This window comes from Lagenorhynchus albirostris, chromosome 5 (genome assembly GCF_949774975.1).
Source record: "Lagenorhynchus albirostris chromosome 5, mLagAlb1.1, whole genome shotgun sequence".
Taxonomy (NCBI): domain Eukaryota; kingdom Metazoa; phylum Chordata; class Mammalia; order Artiodactyla; family Delphinidae; genus Lagenorhynchus; species Lagenorhynchus albirostris.
In genome coordinates this window covers 63314299-63327994 of record NC_083099.1, presented here as the reverse complement: position 1 = coordinate 63327994, position 13696 = coordinate 63314299, and the positions used below count along the sequence as shown (strand labels likewise).

The 13696-nt window shown below is 40.7% G+C and overlaps 1 protein-coding gene across 1 annotated transcript in view; it reads right to left on the bottom strand.

The window, feature by feature from the left end:
- The window catches only part of VPS8 (VPS8 subunit of CORVET complex), a 300882-nt gene extending 290936 nt beyond the window's left edge, over positions 1-9946 (bottom strand). The window contains exons 1-3 of the mRNA XM_060150214.1: positions 9918-9946; positions 1633-1883; positions 770-838 (exon numbers count right to left, since the gene is read on the bottom strand). Coding sequence (XP_060006197.1) covers positions 770-838; positions 1633-1785 — 222 coding nt within the window. The 5' untranslated portion in view covers positions 1786-1883; positions 9918-9946. The remainder of the gene's footprint in view (positions 1-769; positions 839-1632; positions 1884-9917) is intronic.
- Between the last annotated feature and the right edge of the window lie 3750 nt (positions 9947-13696).

Sequence of the window (13696 nt, the reverse complement as noted above, 5' to 3'; positions counted from 1 at the left end):
AAGCCTCCAATGGGAGTCTTAAGCAAGTTTTTAAAGATCAAGAAGACTGAGCTGAAGAACTGTCAGCAGATGCAGGGTACAAAAAAACTGGCACGCTTCACCAACATGTACTTCCACAGAGTTCCTTTATAAAGCCTTTCTGATCTGCTAATTCAGAAAGGAACATCATTTCATAACTCTAAAAAGCTTTTTAATAGAGAGGGTGTTCACAAGATAAACTATGGAGGCTTCGTTTTCTTTATACAGAACAGTGATGAAGTGCATTACAAGGCTGCAGATGCTCTTTTGTATCAGAGGACGAGCTATTTGAATATCACTGGTAGAGATAACATTATCAAAACATAACACAAATCTCAAAAGTGTCATGAATTTAGTATTTCAACTCACTTACTAAAACATTTCTTTAATCTACCAAGTATGAGGCATTGTACTGGGCACAGAGATGAACAAGACATAGCTTCTGCCCTTGAGAAGCTCACAACCTAGATCAGCATGTCCAACAGAACTTTTTGCAATAATGGAAATATTTTGTATCTATGCTGTTCACTACAGTAGCCACTAGCCACATGTGACAACTGAGCACTTGAAGTGTGCCCTGTATAACTGAGTAAATGAAGTTTTAATTTTTATTTAACTGTAATCAATTTAAATTATCACATGTGACTATTGGCTCCCATATTCGACAATGCAGGTCTAGAGACATACACTATAACCCAGAAGTATTCAAATCAATGCCATAAAATGATAGCAATCATTAGTATATACTTACTTCATTTAGTATGCTTTCCAGTGTTGGAGGAGTATCAACTTGAGGAATATCAAACTCCTTATCATCAATCTAAACAGAGAAAAGAAATTAATGCTCACATAATAATGCTTTCCCTCTTATAACTGTGAGGGCGTTTTAATTGATTAGAACCATTATCAATTAAGAGACAAACATACCACCAAATTCTTCACACAGACAGCCAACTCAATAATCTATGATACAAAGGGTCAGGTCAAAAGACTACAGACTATCCGCATATTCAGTGATTATCAAGCACAAATATGCACTGATGCCACCATCCTGACAGCCCTTTCCAGAAAGCTTCTGTTGAAGGGCTTTGGCATCTGCTTTCTTAAACAAAACAGCATTTCTTACGACAAGCCCTAATTTTCTAAGTTTAGACATAAGCCATAAGCAATACACAAAGGACTGACACTGCGTTTCTCAGTATTTCATAAATTATGGTGGTGGATGATTAGGTCAAACAACTTGTCATTAAATAGTCTCATGGCCACAAAAACCTATTAATATCAAATCAATGAGGAAAAAAATCACTGCACAAGAATTCTAAACCTACCACTAGCGCTATGATATTGAGACATCATTCAACATAGCTGCACTTCAGTTTCTTCCCCCACAAAATGGAGTATCAGGCTTGTGAAGCTCAAATGAGAAGATGTATTAAAGTGTTTCATAAACTGTAATGAGCTATACAAATGAAGAGTAATATTACTGCATAAAACTGTATAGAGATGCCTATTAATCTATGCAAAATATGATATATTTAGAGTCTTTGGATCATAAAGTACACTCTAACCAACATTTTGGTTAAACCTCAAACCTGACAAAAGCTGAATTTTTACCAGATCATTTTTGAACTCCAGTTCCTTGTCCAGATCTATGTAGGAGAATTTTGAAAGTGAAGCCTCCAGATTGAGAGACTTATTCAGTTCTTCATCAGTAGTCTTGGCACAGAGGCTCTGTTCCACATTTTCACGGTCTGGTTCATTGTCCATGTTTACTTTTAATAACTGTATTCGGTCAATCCAAGCAAGTTTTTGTTTGTTTTGTTCTGTTTTTTGGGCTTAGATCATGATGAACTGAATGATGATCTCTTTTCAAAAAAGAAAAAATATTTATCATTTAGATTTCCTCAACTGGACATTCCAAAGACTTACTGGGTCAGACTTCTGTGGAAACTGATTCTTCACTCAATCATCTGACTACAGGCAAACAGAAATCAATCCTAGGGTATGGGTTATGATATGCAGGGAGGGTTTCTATGGCAGCACAAAGGAGGAACATCTGACTCAGGAGTCTAGGAAGTGGTCCACCACCCGAAATCCTAAGTCTGGTGATAGTGACAGACTTGGGGCAAGCTCAGCCACTAGACCTGGTACCAACTAGATTTATGTACCTAAGAACAAGAGGGTAACTGGTGCCAAAAGCTGCAATTAACCCCTTCTTCACACTCCCAAACCTGAGCATATCTCCAGTTCTCCTTGAAGATAAGCATATAGTCCAGTTTTGTCACTGTCATCCATACAGGGCCATAGACCTCTAAGGGAACTTAGTGCAGACACAGAGGGCGCAGAATGGATAGCTAGCCACTTAACAGGACACTAGCAAATCTAAAGGTTCGGATCTATTAGGGGAGACAACAATGATGCCAGGATAAAATAATTCCACAGGGCTTCCCTGGTGGCGCAGTGGTTGAGAGTCCTCCTGCCAATGCAGGGGACACGGGTTAGTGCCCCGGTCCGGGAAGATCCCACATGCCACGAAGCGGCTGGGCCCGTGAGCCATGGCCGCTGAGCCTGCGTGTCCGGAGCCTGTGCTCCGCAACGGAAGAGGCCACGACAGTGAGAGGCCCGCGTACCGCAAAAAAAAAAATTCCACAGCTGACTAGAGAGTTCTAGAAAGAAGGCTAGTTAAAGACAGACATTTTCAGGGAAAACTGAAATACTAAAGAAATGTATGCAATTTTTTGGTATTTTTCACAGCTCTAAATGATATAATACCATATCAAAAAGAAACAGATAATCTGGTTTACTTTAAAAGCTGTGTAGAAAACAGCCGTCTGCAAAATTTCTAGAAAACTAAAAATATTTTTGGGGAAAAAAATTATAAGTTTAACAATTACATTTGCCCTTAAATGTTTTTAGTTTGTGTTATAATTAGGCTACAAGTAACCAAACTTTAAAAAGTCCATCACTTAGCTCTTCCTGTTTAGAATAAAGAAGCAAACATATGAAAATAGAAACAATGCCATAGTAATGATGATAATAAAAACAAAGGTCATTTTGTTTTCTAGACTAGGTGTTTTCCACAGTACCCAACAACTAGCAGTAATTCTCAGTAGAAAGCTTTTTCAAACTACATACTGCCCACAGAGGGCATAATCACCACCACCACCAAACTTCCCCACCAAACGAACTTCTCTTACTCTTATTCCTTACTGAAGTGAAGGCAGAAAAAAAGGCTGAGAACCTCCGAGCCACAGAAAGAATTAATTTTTTTAAAGGGAGTTGAGAATTAGTTGTTGTTATTGTTCTTTTTAAAATAACATGCCCAGGGACTTCCCTGGTGGCGCAGAGGTTAAGAATCCGCCTGCCAATGCAGGGGACACGGGTTCGAGCCCTGGTCCAGGAAGATCCCACATGCTGCAGAGCAACTAAGCCCATGCACCACAACTACTGAGCCTGTGCTCTAGAGCCCACGAGCCACAACTACTGAGCCCGTGCACCACAACTGCTGAAGCCCATGAGCTCTGGGCCTGTGCTTCACAACAAGAGAAGCCACCACAATGAGAAGCACGTGCACCGCAATGAAGAGTAGCCCCCGCTCGCCACAACTAGAGAAAGCCCACGTGCAACGAAGGCCCAACACAGCCTAAAATAAATAAATTTATTTAAAAAAAAAAACATGCACTCATGATACAATCTGAGTGTGGGAAGACTGCCTGCTCACATTTGTATGCTGGTGAGTTTAAGGAACATTTAAAAAAAATAATAATAAGTTAAAAAATAAAATAACATGCCCAAAACTCATTAACAATTTTATCTGGTTATGGTCATTTTTTTAGTACACTTAAAATGAATTTCACTTCCTTCAATATTTCTTTTTATCATTTTTAAAAAATGAATATCTACTATGCATAAGAAAGACATGCAGACTCATGAAGACTGATTTTTCAAGAGCTGAAACCAACTTTTCTAGCTAGTACATTTGGTACATTACCAAACAGACTAATTCCTTTCACATGTTGCAGAAGATAGACTCTAACGCTCTGTCCTGCAAACACATGCTATCAACTACATTCCTAGAAGACATAACTGAGGGCACTCTGTAACTGGCAACATTTGAAAGCATCTTTCCAATCTCGGGTACTAAATGTACTTCTCCTTTTGCAATGAGCCAAAGGCAGGAGCAATATTAGCGTTTACAAGCCCTTCTTCAAAGAAGACTGAATTGGCTCATGACAAATTACTTCTTAATAAAGTTCACTCTTATTTGTACCACTTAGCAAAAATGATTTCAATTAGTCAAGGAATGTTTGCAAGCATGCACAAATTCACATTCAGTGTTTCCTGAGTACAGTTAAGTTTTATTCTTACACATTTTTTTAAATAGTGGAAAAGACCACATAACAAGAACAAAAACTTTAAATGATTCAATAACCTAAAATGTTTCATTCTTCACATTTGTGTCCCCAAAATAACTCAGAAAGGAAAACAATTTTTTCCTGGTTCTTTTTAAATCTTCTATCTGGAGTTAATGAAAGGTTCTCAGAACAGCTCAGCATCTGTGAACACCAATACTGCACTGAAGAAGTTTCAAGAAATCAAGCATTCTCTGAAAAAATAACATCATCCTGCCACGCTACCCTACTTCATTTCCAACCTTCACTTCACCGAGCTCCTGTTAGTGTGATGTGGCGGCAAACTGGAAAGAACATAAACCAAAGAGTCCATTAAAACCATATTTGAATCGGGGTTTACCAATTCCTATCTATGACCTTGGTCAATTTGTCTACCCTTTCTGAGCCCCTCTATTTCTACATCTGTAAGATGAAATATTGTGGCCATTTGTGCTGTTTGCCCAGAGCGTCACCTCTTGTTCTGGGAAAGCCTCCTTCAAACCATGTGGTTCTTGTAGAGGCTGCCAATCAAAAAGCCCCTGGTAACAGAGATTGCACAATATAGCCAGGGTCCTTCACCAGGATTCACTAAAATGGAACTGGTAAGGAAGAGCCATTTCCACTGTTCTTTAAACAATGCATAATAAGGCTGAGCAATATTCCCCACCCTCCACCCCATCCTGTTCTGCAGAAAAGGAGGTCATTTATTCAACACATATCAACTAAACATCTACTATGCATCTGTCACTGGAGATCTGCCTCTATCAACAGAATTTATACTCTAGGTACAAATTCTCTAGCAGGAATGAAAGCAATCTATAAACAGAAGCGGAGACGAGGAGGAACGAGTGTCCTGCTATCATTCAGGCTCCAGGTTCCAGTGTTTTATGATGTTAGCTCCAGCCACAGCTTTCTGGCATTTTGGCTACATAAGCCAACACACTCTCCCAATTTTTCTTTTTTTCGGCGGGGGGGTGGGGAGGGGAGGTGGGGGTCACTTACAATTGAGAGTCCTGACTCTTAGGAATGCAACTACCTATTTGGCAGAGTTACTGTTAAGAATAAATGATATAATGACTGTAAAGCACTTAGAATAATGCCTGGACACAGTTTAGGTTTTCAAGAAATTTAAAAGTTCCTCAAGATTTCCAAATTCTTCTAAAGTTAAAGACCCTGAAACAAGAATGTGTTAGATGTGACCTATATTAGGCCAGGTAAATGAGGAACTCTTCCACCAGTTTTTTTAACCTTGGCAGACATTCCCAACTGTTCTCAAGTTCCAGGATCCTATTTATTCACTGACAATCTCTTCCTCCCAAAAGTGTTATATGAGACAGTTTTCAAATTACACTGAAATCAAATCAAGTTTGTCTTTTTTTAAATATACTATATCCCCCAAAAGATATCACAAAATCATGATATGAAAGCAATTTTACACATCAACTTTGTTTCTGGTCCTCCCAATCCAAGTATTTCTCTTCTTCCATTTCTTTGTTTTGTTTTATCTTCTCGTGGTTTGTTTTGTGAAGAAAAATATAATACAGAATTAACTTCTATTTGTTTTCTATTATCTTTCTCTGGTAAATGGACTCTTTTTTAACAGCTCCCCAATGCCTACAGGATAAAATTCCAAATTCTAAGCCATTCCAGGCAGAATAACAGCTCCTTTATGACTAAACTTACTATTTGTATTCAGAGTCCTTCAGGAATAACTTCGAGGACTTCCCTGGTGGCTCAGTGGTTGAGAATCCACCTGCCAATGCAAGGGACACACACAACTACTGAGCCTGCGCTCTAGAACCCGCGTGCCACAACTACTGAAGCCTGTGCACCTAGAGCCCGTGCTCCGCAAGAGAAGCCACCGTGATGAGAAGCCCACGCACCGCAACCAAGAGCAGCCCCCACTCGCGGCAACTAGAGAAAGCCCGCACGCAGCAACGAAGACACAGCACAGCCCAAAAAAAAGAATAGCTACCACTTTCCCTCCATGTCTGCTCACACTAATTCACCTTCCCTTTCCTTTTGCTTCCATTTATCTAAATCCCTTCTTTCCATCCTTCCTTCTGGGACCCTTCCTTCCCTAAACACCCTCTGAATCCAGAATGCATGTCTTCTTTTGAACAGCAGCTTGGCACTTTCCTTATATTGATTCATTAGTTAACTTACCATGTGACTACTTCTTTTCTCCCCAGCTGCACAACAGAAATGGGGCCAGGTGTTTTTGTATACTCCACATCACTGGGCTCACTGACTTGCATAGCTAGGCAGACATTCAATAAATATCTGCTGATCAACACAAGAATTGGAATGTAAGAATAACACCTGTGTTGCAAATTAAATATACCAGTTTTTTGTTTTTTGGGTTTTTTTGTTTTTGCGGTACGTGGGCCTCTCACTGTTGTGGCCTCTCCCGTTGCGGAGCACAGGCTCCAGACGCGCAGGCTCAGCGGCCATGGCTCACGGGCCCAGCCGCTCCGTGGCATGTGGGATCTTCCCAGACTGAGGCACGAACCCGTGTCCCCTGCATCAGCAGGCGGACTCTCAACCACTGTGCCACCAGGGAAGGCCTAAATATACCAGTTTTATTACCTGTAATTGTTAAGCTTCAGATGATATTATTTGACTTACAGCATGCAGGAATCTATGCCATAATAAACCAAGTTATAATTGAGTTCTACCTTTATGTAATGAGGCCTGTCAACTACAGACGATCATCTTCATCCTTCAGATAGCAGCTAAAACTCTGCTTCCTCAAAAAAGCTTCTTTTTGTCCTGCTCAACTAAACTAGGTTCCTGGTTAATAAGCACCTATAACATTGTTCTCCTTTTATCACACTTACCACATTGCAATCATTTTTCCATGTCTGAACCTCCATTCCCTTCCCTCAACTGGAATGTAGGTTCCAGGAAAATGAAGACCATATCTGCCTTTTTTCATCACTGTATTCCCAGTGCCTAATTACATAGTAGCTATTCACCCCACCAATCCATCCACCTAACCACCTCCCCCCCACCCTCCCTCCCTAGGTAAGCGGCCAAGCAACACTGCATCACTGGCTTCCAGAGCCTTAAACAGCAGTTCTGGTCATTCAAAATAAGATATGGCTAGTCATTCTGCCCACAAAAGCCTCCCACCTTGCAAGTTCCCCTCTTTGCATGTAAGTGAGTTTTTTGTTAATCCCTAACATTGATTTTTTTAAATGATCATTTCGCTCATGTATGACATGACACAAACTCCAGAATTTCAAATATTTTGTTTTTTTACATTAATTCAGCCTATAGGCCAAGATGAAAACAGTGAAAATGTATCATAAGTTCATTCAATTTATAGGAATTCAACCATTATCTATGGCAAATGGAAAGAGAAGAAAAGAAATGATTCACACAGAGCCAGGGACTCTGCATACCGCTCCACTCAATAACTACAAGCTTCAGAGTATGCATGGGGGGAGGGGGTGGGTATCCACTGGCTTTTTGGTCAGTCTCACTTCTCGCATGCCTCATACACGGCAATCCGTTTCACCTGTTCCAACATCGAGCAAAAACTGGCCGTGCTGAACTTCCTGAGAGATCAGTCTCTAACATGACTCCTTCCCCGGGTACTCAATCTTCAAGGTACTTTTTGAGGGTGCTCAAGTTTCACCCTTACTCATCGACTTCAGAAACAGACCCATCTTTCCTTTGGAAGACCACTCCTCCTCCACTTCAACCATGTAATTTTGGTGGTGCTGCCAATCAAATACCCTCTCTGCTTGGCCAGAAGAATAAGCACATGACATTCTTGTATCCAATCTGGCCAACCAGTGTCCTTCCCTGAAACTTATAAATATTGGAGGTAGGAGATTTCTCTCTAGGGTGCTTAAGCCTGGATGACATAACACAAAGGCTGTTATACAGAATGAAGATAATTCACACATTAATTCAAAATTCACTTAAGAATAGAACAGTTTGTTCTTACAAATATATACAGATGACACCCGAAGCTGTAGGTTAAGAGAAGATGTTATCTAAACTCTGTGAAAACTATAAACAAAAGTTAAACATACTTAAGTTCAAAAGGCCTTACTTTTCATTCACATACATAACTGACATTTGGTGTCACAATGGTTGATATGTCTATGAAAGGGTGGGAAAGAGTTGAAAAATCACCAAGAGGTCCCAATATTCTGGAAGACAGAAAACATCCATCTGCCGACGCTGGTCCAGGTACAAAGGAAATGTATAAAGGATAATCAACATACTATTCCCTTGACCTCTGGAAAAAATTTCCTCACATATGTCTCTTTGACATACGAAGCCAATAGTTCAACCAGAATTTTTTCTCCCATTTATCGTTATTCTGCATTCTATGGAACACACCAGCTATTGACAGAGATTTCAATAGCTACTCTTCTTAAATTTAACCATGAGCAAACCCATATCTTACACAAACATATGTAGGGCCTCCATCCCCATTTATATTAGAGGTACTTGAAACACACACCTGATACTTAATTTATCTCCTAATCGCAGACATCTGGAGTAAAGTTGGCACCACAAGTTACCGACCACGTTTGGCTTGTTTGCTGTGGGTCGGGGAGTATAGTAGAGGACACAGCCTTCCTGACCATTCTAGTATCAATCTAACATTAGCAGGGTATGAAGGAGGCATGCCTGTTTGGAGAAGGCTCCCCAGCAGTTCCTGACCACCCGTAGCCATGAAACCTTTCTCACGGATACTATTTCATCCCACCTTTCCTCCTTTGAAACACACCCAAACATTTTAGGCAGCTCTGTTTCCATCTGCCCCACCACTCCTTCCCCAAGTACCACACTTGGAGAACTAACCAGGACACAGGAATGGCCTCGAACATCAGAGACCCACGTGTCCCCTGCTGCCCTCACTCTGGGGCACACGTTGCAAGCAGAGAGAAACTGGACCGAGCCTCACAGGGTGCGCACCAATCCTTAGATGGACACCCCATCTAAGCTTCTGCCTCACACTCGGGAAGCACACTTATCCCAGGCCTCGAGGGATGGAGGAGCCTACACCTGCGCCCCAGACCCCAAAGGCGGGCTACACACCTGTTCCGCTGCGGGAGGGAAGTGATTACCGGCCTCCAAGGCTCACAATCTGGAGAAGCGGGTGCACCTGCACCTCAGCTTCACATTCTTTGGAACCAACAAGTGGAAACTGCCTAACCCAAGTTCCAAGCCAAACACAGGACACTCTCCTCCGCCCCAGAGTCAACCCCGCCCGGACGGTGGGCCCTGGTCCTGTTAGCCCATCAGGGGCCGCTCGGTCAGCCACTCCAAGGCCGCCCCGCTGTCGCGCGGGGGAAAGGGCCGAGGCTCAAGGACCCGGCACGCGTTCTCCTCCCGCCCCGCGTACAGCCCCCCACCACTGCCCCCACCCCGTTGGCCCGCTCTCCGGAGATTCGTTACCTGAGCTCTCAGCCTTTCCAGCCCAGGATCCCAAGCCCGCGTGACCCGCCCCCTGCTCTAGCCCCACGCACGCGCAGTATCTACCCGGTGGCCATGCTTCCGCTTTCCTCTTCTCACCCGGGTCTCTCCTGGGCGGTCCGCCCCTCTACACCACGCCCCCATTTAAAGGGCCAGAGATACACTGTCTCACCCCAGGGACTTCTGGCGTGATTAACAACGTTAGGAACCGGAGAGTGGAAACGTCAGAGGAGGAGAGTAGACCAATAAATAGTAGTCCGTTAGATGAGAAGAGAAACCCTCCTCCAGCCCTATGTCAGTGAATTTATCTAGCATTTAAGAAAGTGAACCTATCTTCAGCCAGCCCAGAAAGGGTAGTTGATTCCCAACCAGTAATTTTTAATTTTAATCTTTTTAAATACGAATATAGAATTACCAGCTTTTTATTTTGCCAAATAAAGACAATTAGCACACACACACTAGAAATCAACTATTATTTTCTAATTTACCGTCAACATTGCTCCATAAAAATACATCTTAACAGCAAAAGTATAGGAGAGATACGCTCTCAAATAAAGGAGAGATCTTTAAAATGGATAGAACTATGTTTATTTCTCTTATTCCTCCTCAAGAAAGATGAACACTTTCAGGACAGACTGGTTTTTAGAGGCACCACTGTAGATAACGTGGGCCCCAGGACACAGATCTTATGCCTACTGGGGCCTATGGTCAAGAAAATAGAAGGAGGAAGCACACCAGAAAATGTTCCTGGAAGGAGATAGAGAAAATATTCAGTTGGGGAGACATTTATTGAGCATCAATCCGGTTCACTATACTTCTGGGTCTTTGAAGGACCCAAAGGTGGGTAAGACACAGCCCTGCCCTCCAGGTACTCTAAGAACTCAGTGTACAGACAAAACTACAGTGCAAGGCAGGCTGTTTTGAGTGCTATAAGAAAGGTATGAGATCATCATTTCAGGATCACACATGAGGGAAAATGGGGAACACTTCAGGGAGGATGTGCTGTCTTATTAGGACGCTGAAGGATTTCAGTAGGCAGAGAGCAGGGAGAATTCCTAGCTGAGGGAACAGTGGGATTAAAGGCATTACAAAGCAAGATTGGAGACAAGCTGCTGGCCTGATGTGGCTCTGACATGGGCAGTGGCTTTCAAATTTTTTGATCATCACTCACAGTAAGAAATACATTTCAGCTATGACCTTGTAACCTAGTGTGTGTGTGTGTGTGTGTGTGTGTGTGTGTGTGCGCGCGCGCGTGCACGCGCGCGTGCCCGTGCATGTGTGTACACCCTGTGACATTGTCTTTAGTATGTGCAATGCAACTTGGTATTTTCTATTTTTTTTTTTGATGCTGGTTAAAAAATTGATTTCATGACACTAATACATAGCAACCCATAGCTTGAAAGCACTGGTGTAGAGTGTGTTAGAGGTACAAAAGGCTCAAACCAGATCCAGGAGGGCATTAATGCCAAGCTGGTGGGTCTGATCTTCTGGTAAGAGCCTTTGGAAGTTCTTAAGCAGAGGAGTGGCATAACTGTAGCTGTACTTTAGAACTCTGAAGACCTGTCTTTAGTTCTGAATATCACATTGTTAGAGGAAACTTATTAAACAGGAGCCTGTCTGGAGCAAGGTAAGCAGGCTGGTGAAATCGGAGACCCTGACAGAGAACAGCTGAAAGTGTTAGGCAGAGAGGAAATTGACAGAAGTGGGGGGAGCTGGGTTATGGAGGTGGGAGGTGGGGAAGGTTGCTAACTGACCTTCTTGAAACATCTCTGCTGTAGTTGTAAACTTACTCTGTGTAACTCTAGAAAGTAGACCTGGGACCTGTGGATAGATGTTGTAAGGAAGCAATTCCAACTCACAGTCAGGAGTGTTTTAGCATGGTCCAACTGACATGCTGTCCTTTATAGGGCTGTTTACATTAATTAAAAAAATGAAACTGTTGTATACTTATTATTGAAAACTTGAAAGAATCAGGAAATATAAAAAGTAAAGCATAAATTACCCACATTTCAGGAAAAAAGCACTCATGGTTTTGACTTATTTTCGTTGGGTCTTTTACTTTGCATATTTATATTTTTTATATAATAGAACTATATAGAAAATATAGTACTGTACCCTGCTTTTTATTTTTTCCTCAATGTTATATCTTTTTGGTTTTTTTTAAATTTTATAGAAATACAGTTGATTTACAATGTTGTGTTAATTTCTGGTGTACAGCAAAGTGATTCAGTTATATATATATTCTTTTTCATACTCTTTTCCATTATGGTTTATCACAGGATATTGAATATAGTTCCCTGTGCTATACAGCAGGACCTTGTTGTTTATCCATTCTGTATATAGTAGTTTGAGTCTGCTAATCCCAAACTCCCAATCCTTCCCTTCCCCACGGCAACTACAAGTTTGTTCTCTGTGTCTGTGAGTTTGTTTTTGTTTCATAGATATGTTCATTTGTGTCATATTTTAGATTATACATATAAATGATATCATATGGTATTTGTCTTTCCCTTTCTGACTTACTTCGCTTAGTATAATAGTCTCTAGGTCCATACGTTTTGCTGCAAATGGCATTATTTCTCAATGTTAGATCTTGAAAATTATATACTGTTATTCAAATTGTTCACAAATATTTGTAATGCCTACATAATTGTTGATAATATAGTTGATGTCATTATTTTTGGACATTAGGAGGGTTCCTATTTTTCACTGTTAACAGGAACAGGGCCATGAATATCTTTATACAGAAATCTTTGCCCACATTTCAAAATTATTCCCCTAGGATAAAAACCTGTAAGTGAAATTACTGATAAAAATGCTTTGAAAACTCTTAAGTCTGTGAATACCTACTGCCAAATTGCTTTCCAGAAAATTCAGGCCAGTTTTCATTCTCGCCAAAAGTGTTCAAGGGTGCCCATCACACATACCCACCAGCATTTATTTTATCCTTTTAAAAAGCTTTGCCAGTGTGATAGTGGAAGTGGCTCTAATTTTAATTTGTATTGGATTACTAGTGGGGTGGAATCTCTTTATGAATTTATCAGCCCTTTATAGTTATTCTGGGAATGCAATTTCACTGCCTCTGTTTGGATTTGTGATTGGCAAATAGCACTAAGTGAATTGTTGCAGACGTATGAGAAAAAAAACACAAAGGGACTTAAGAAACAAATGATGTGGTCACACCAAGTTATAGCCAAATTATATTGTGGTGTACCATACAAAGAAAGGTTAGTGGGAGAACTGAGTCATCACAAAGTACGTGGTTAAACAGGTCTGTGCTATTGCAGTCAGTAAAATATTTACGTTGTGAGGGGCAATTTGGTTTCAGCAAAACACCATTCCTTATATTAAGTCAACATTGTAAATTTTAATTTCCCCATTTGGTAGTTCTGTTTGTATTTACTTTATAAATTTGTTTTGGATTTATAGATGCATAAAATTTATAAAAATGAATCTTTTCCTTAGTTTTGTGTTTACATATATACACATATACATATATGTGTATGCAACATCATAAAAAATAATTTAAGCCAACTCTAGAGATCCATGAGACTCTTTTTCCCTTACAAGGAACCTGAACATTATTTAAGTTTGAGAAACATTGGTATTAGAGTTTTCTTAAAATTTCATTTGTCATTATGTAAATATAGGCATTGGGATTTTAAAAAAAGAAGAAAAAGGTAAAAGTGGTGTCAGCTTATATATTGGATTTTTCTACACAGAATATTGTTATGATTTGCTTGCCTTTGGAAAGAGCACCAAAAGCTATACTATGTTTAGGGTTCAGAGAGTATGTTTTGGCTTAAAATGTACCATTCGTCAAAGTTAACTTTGCACAGGTCATTAAG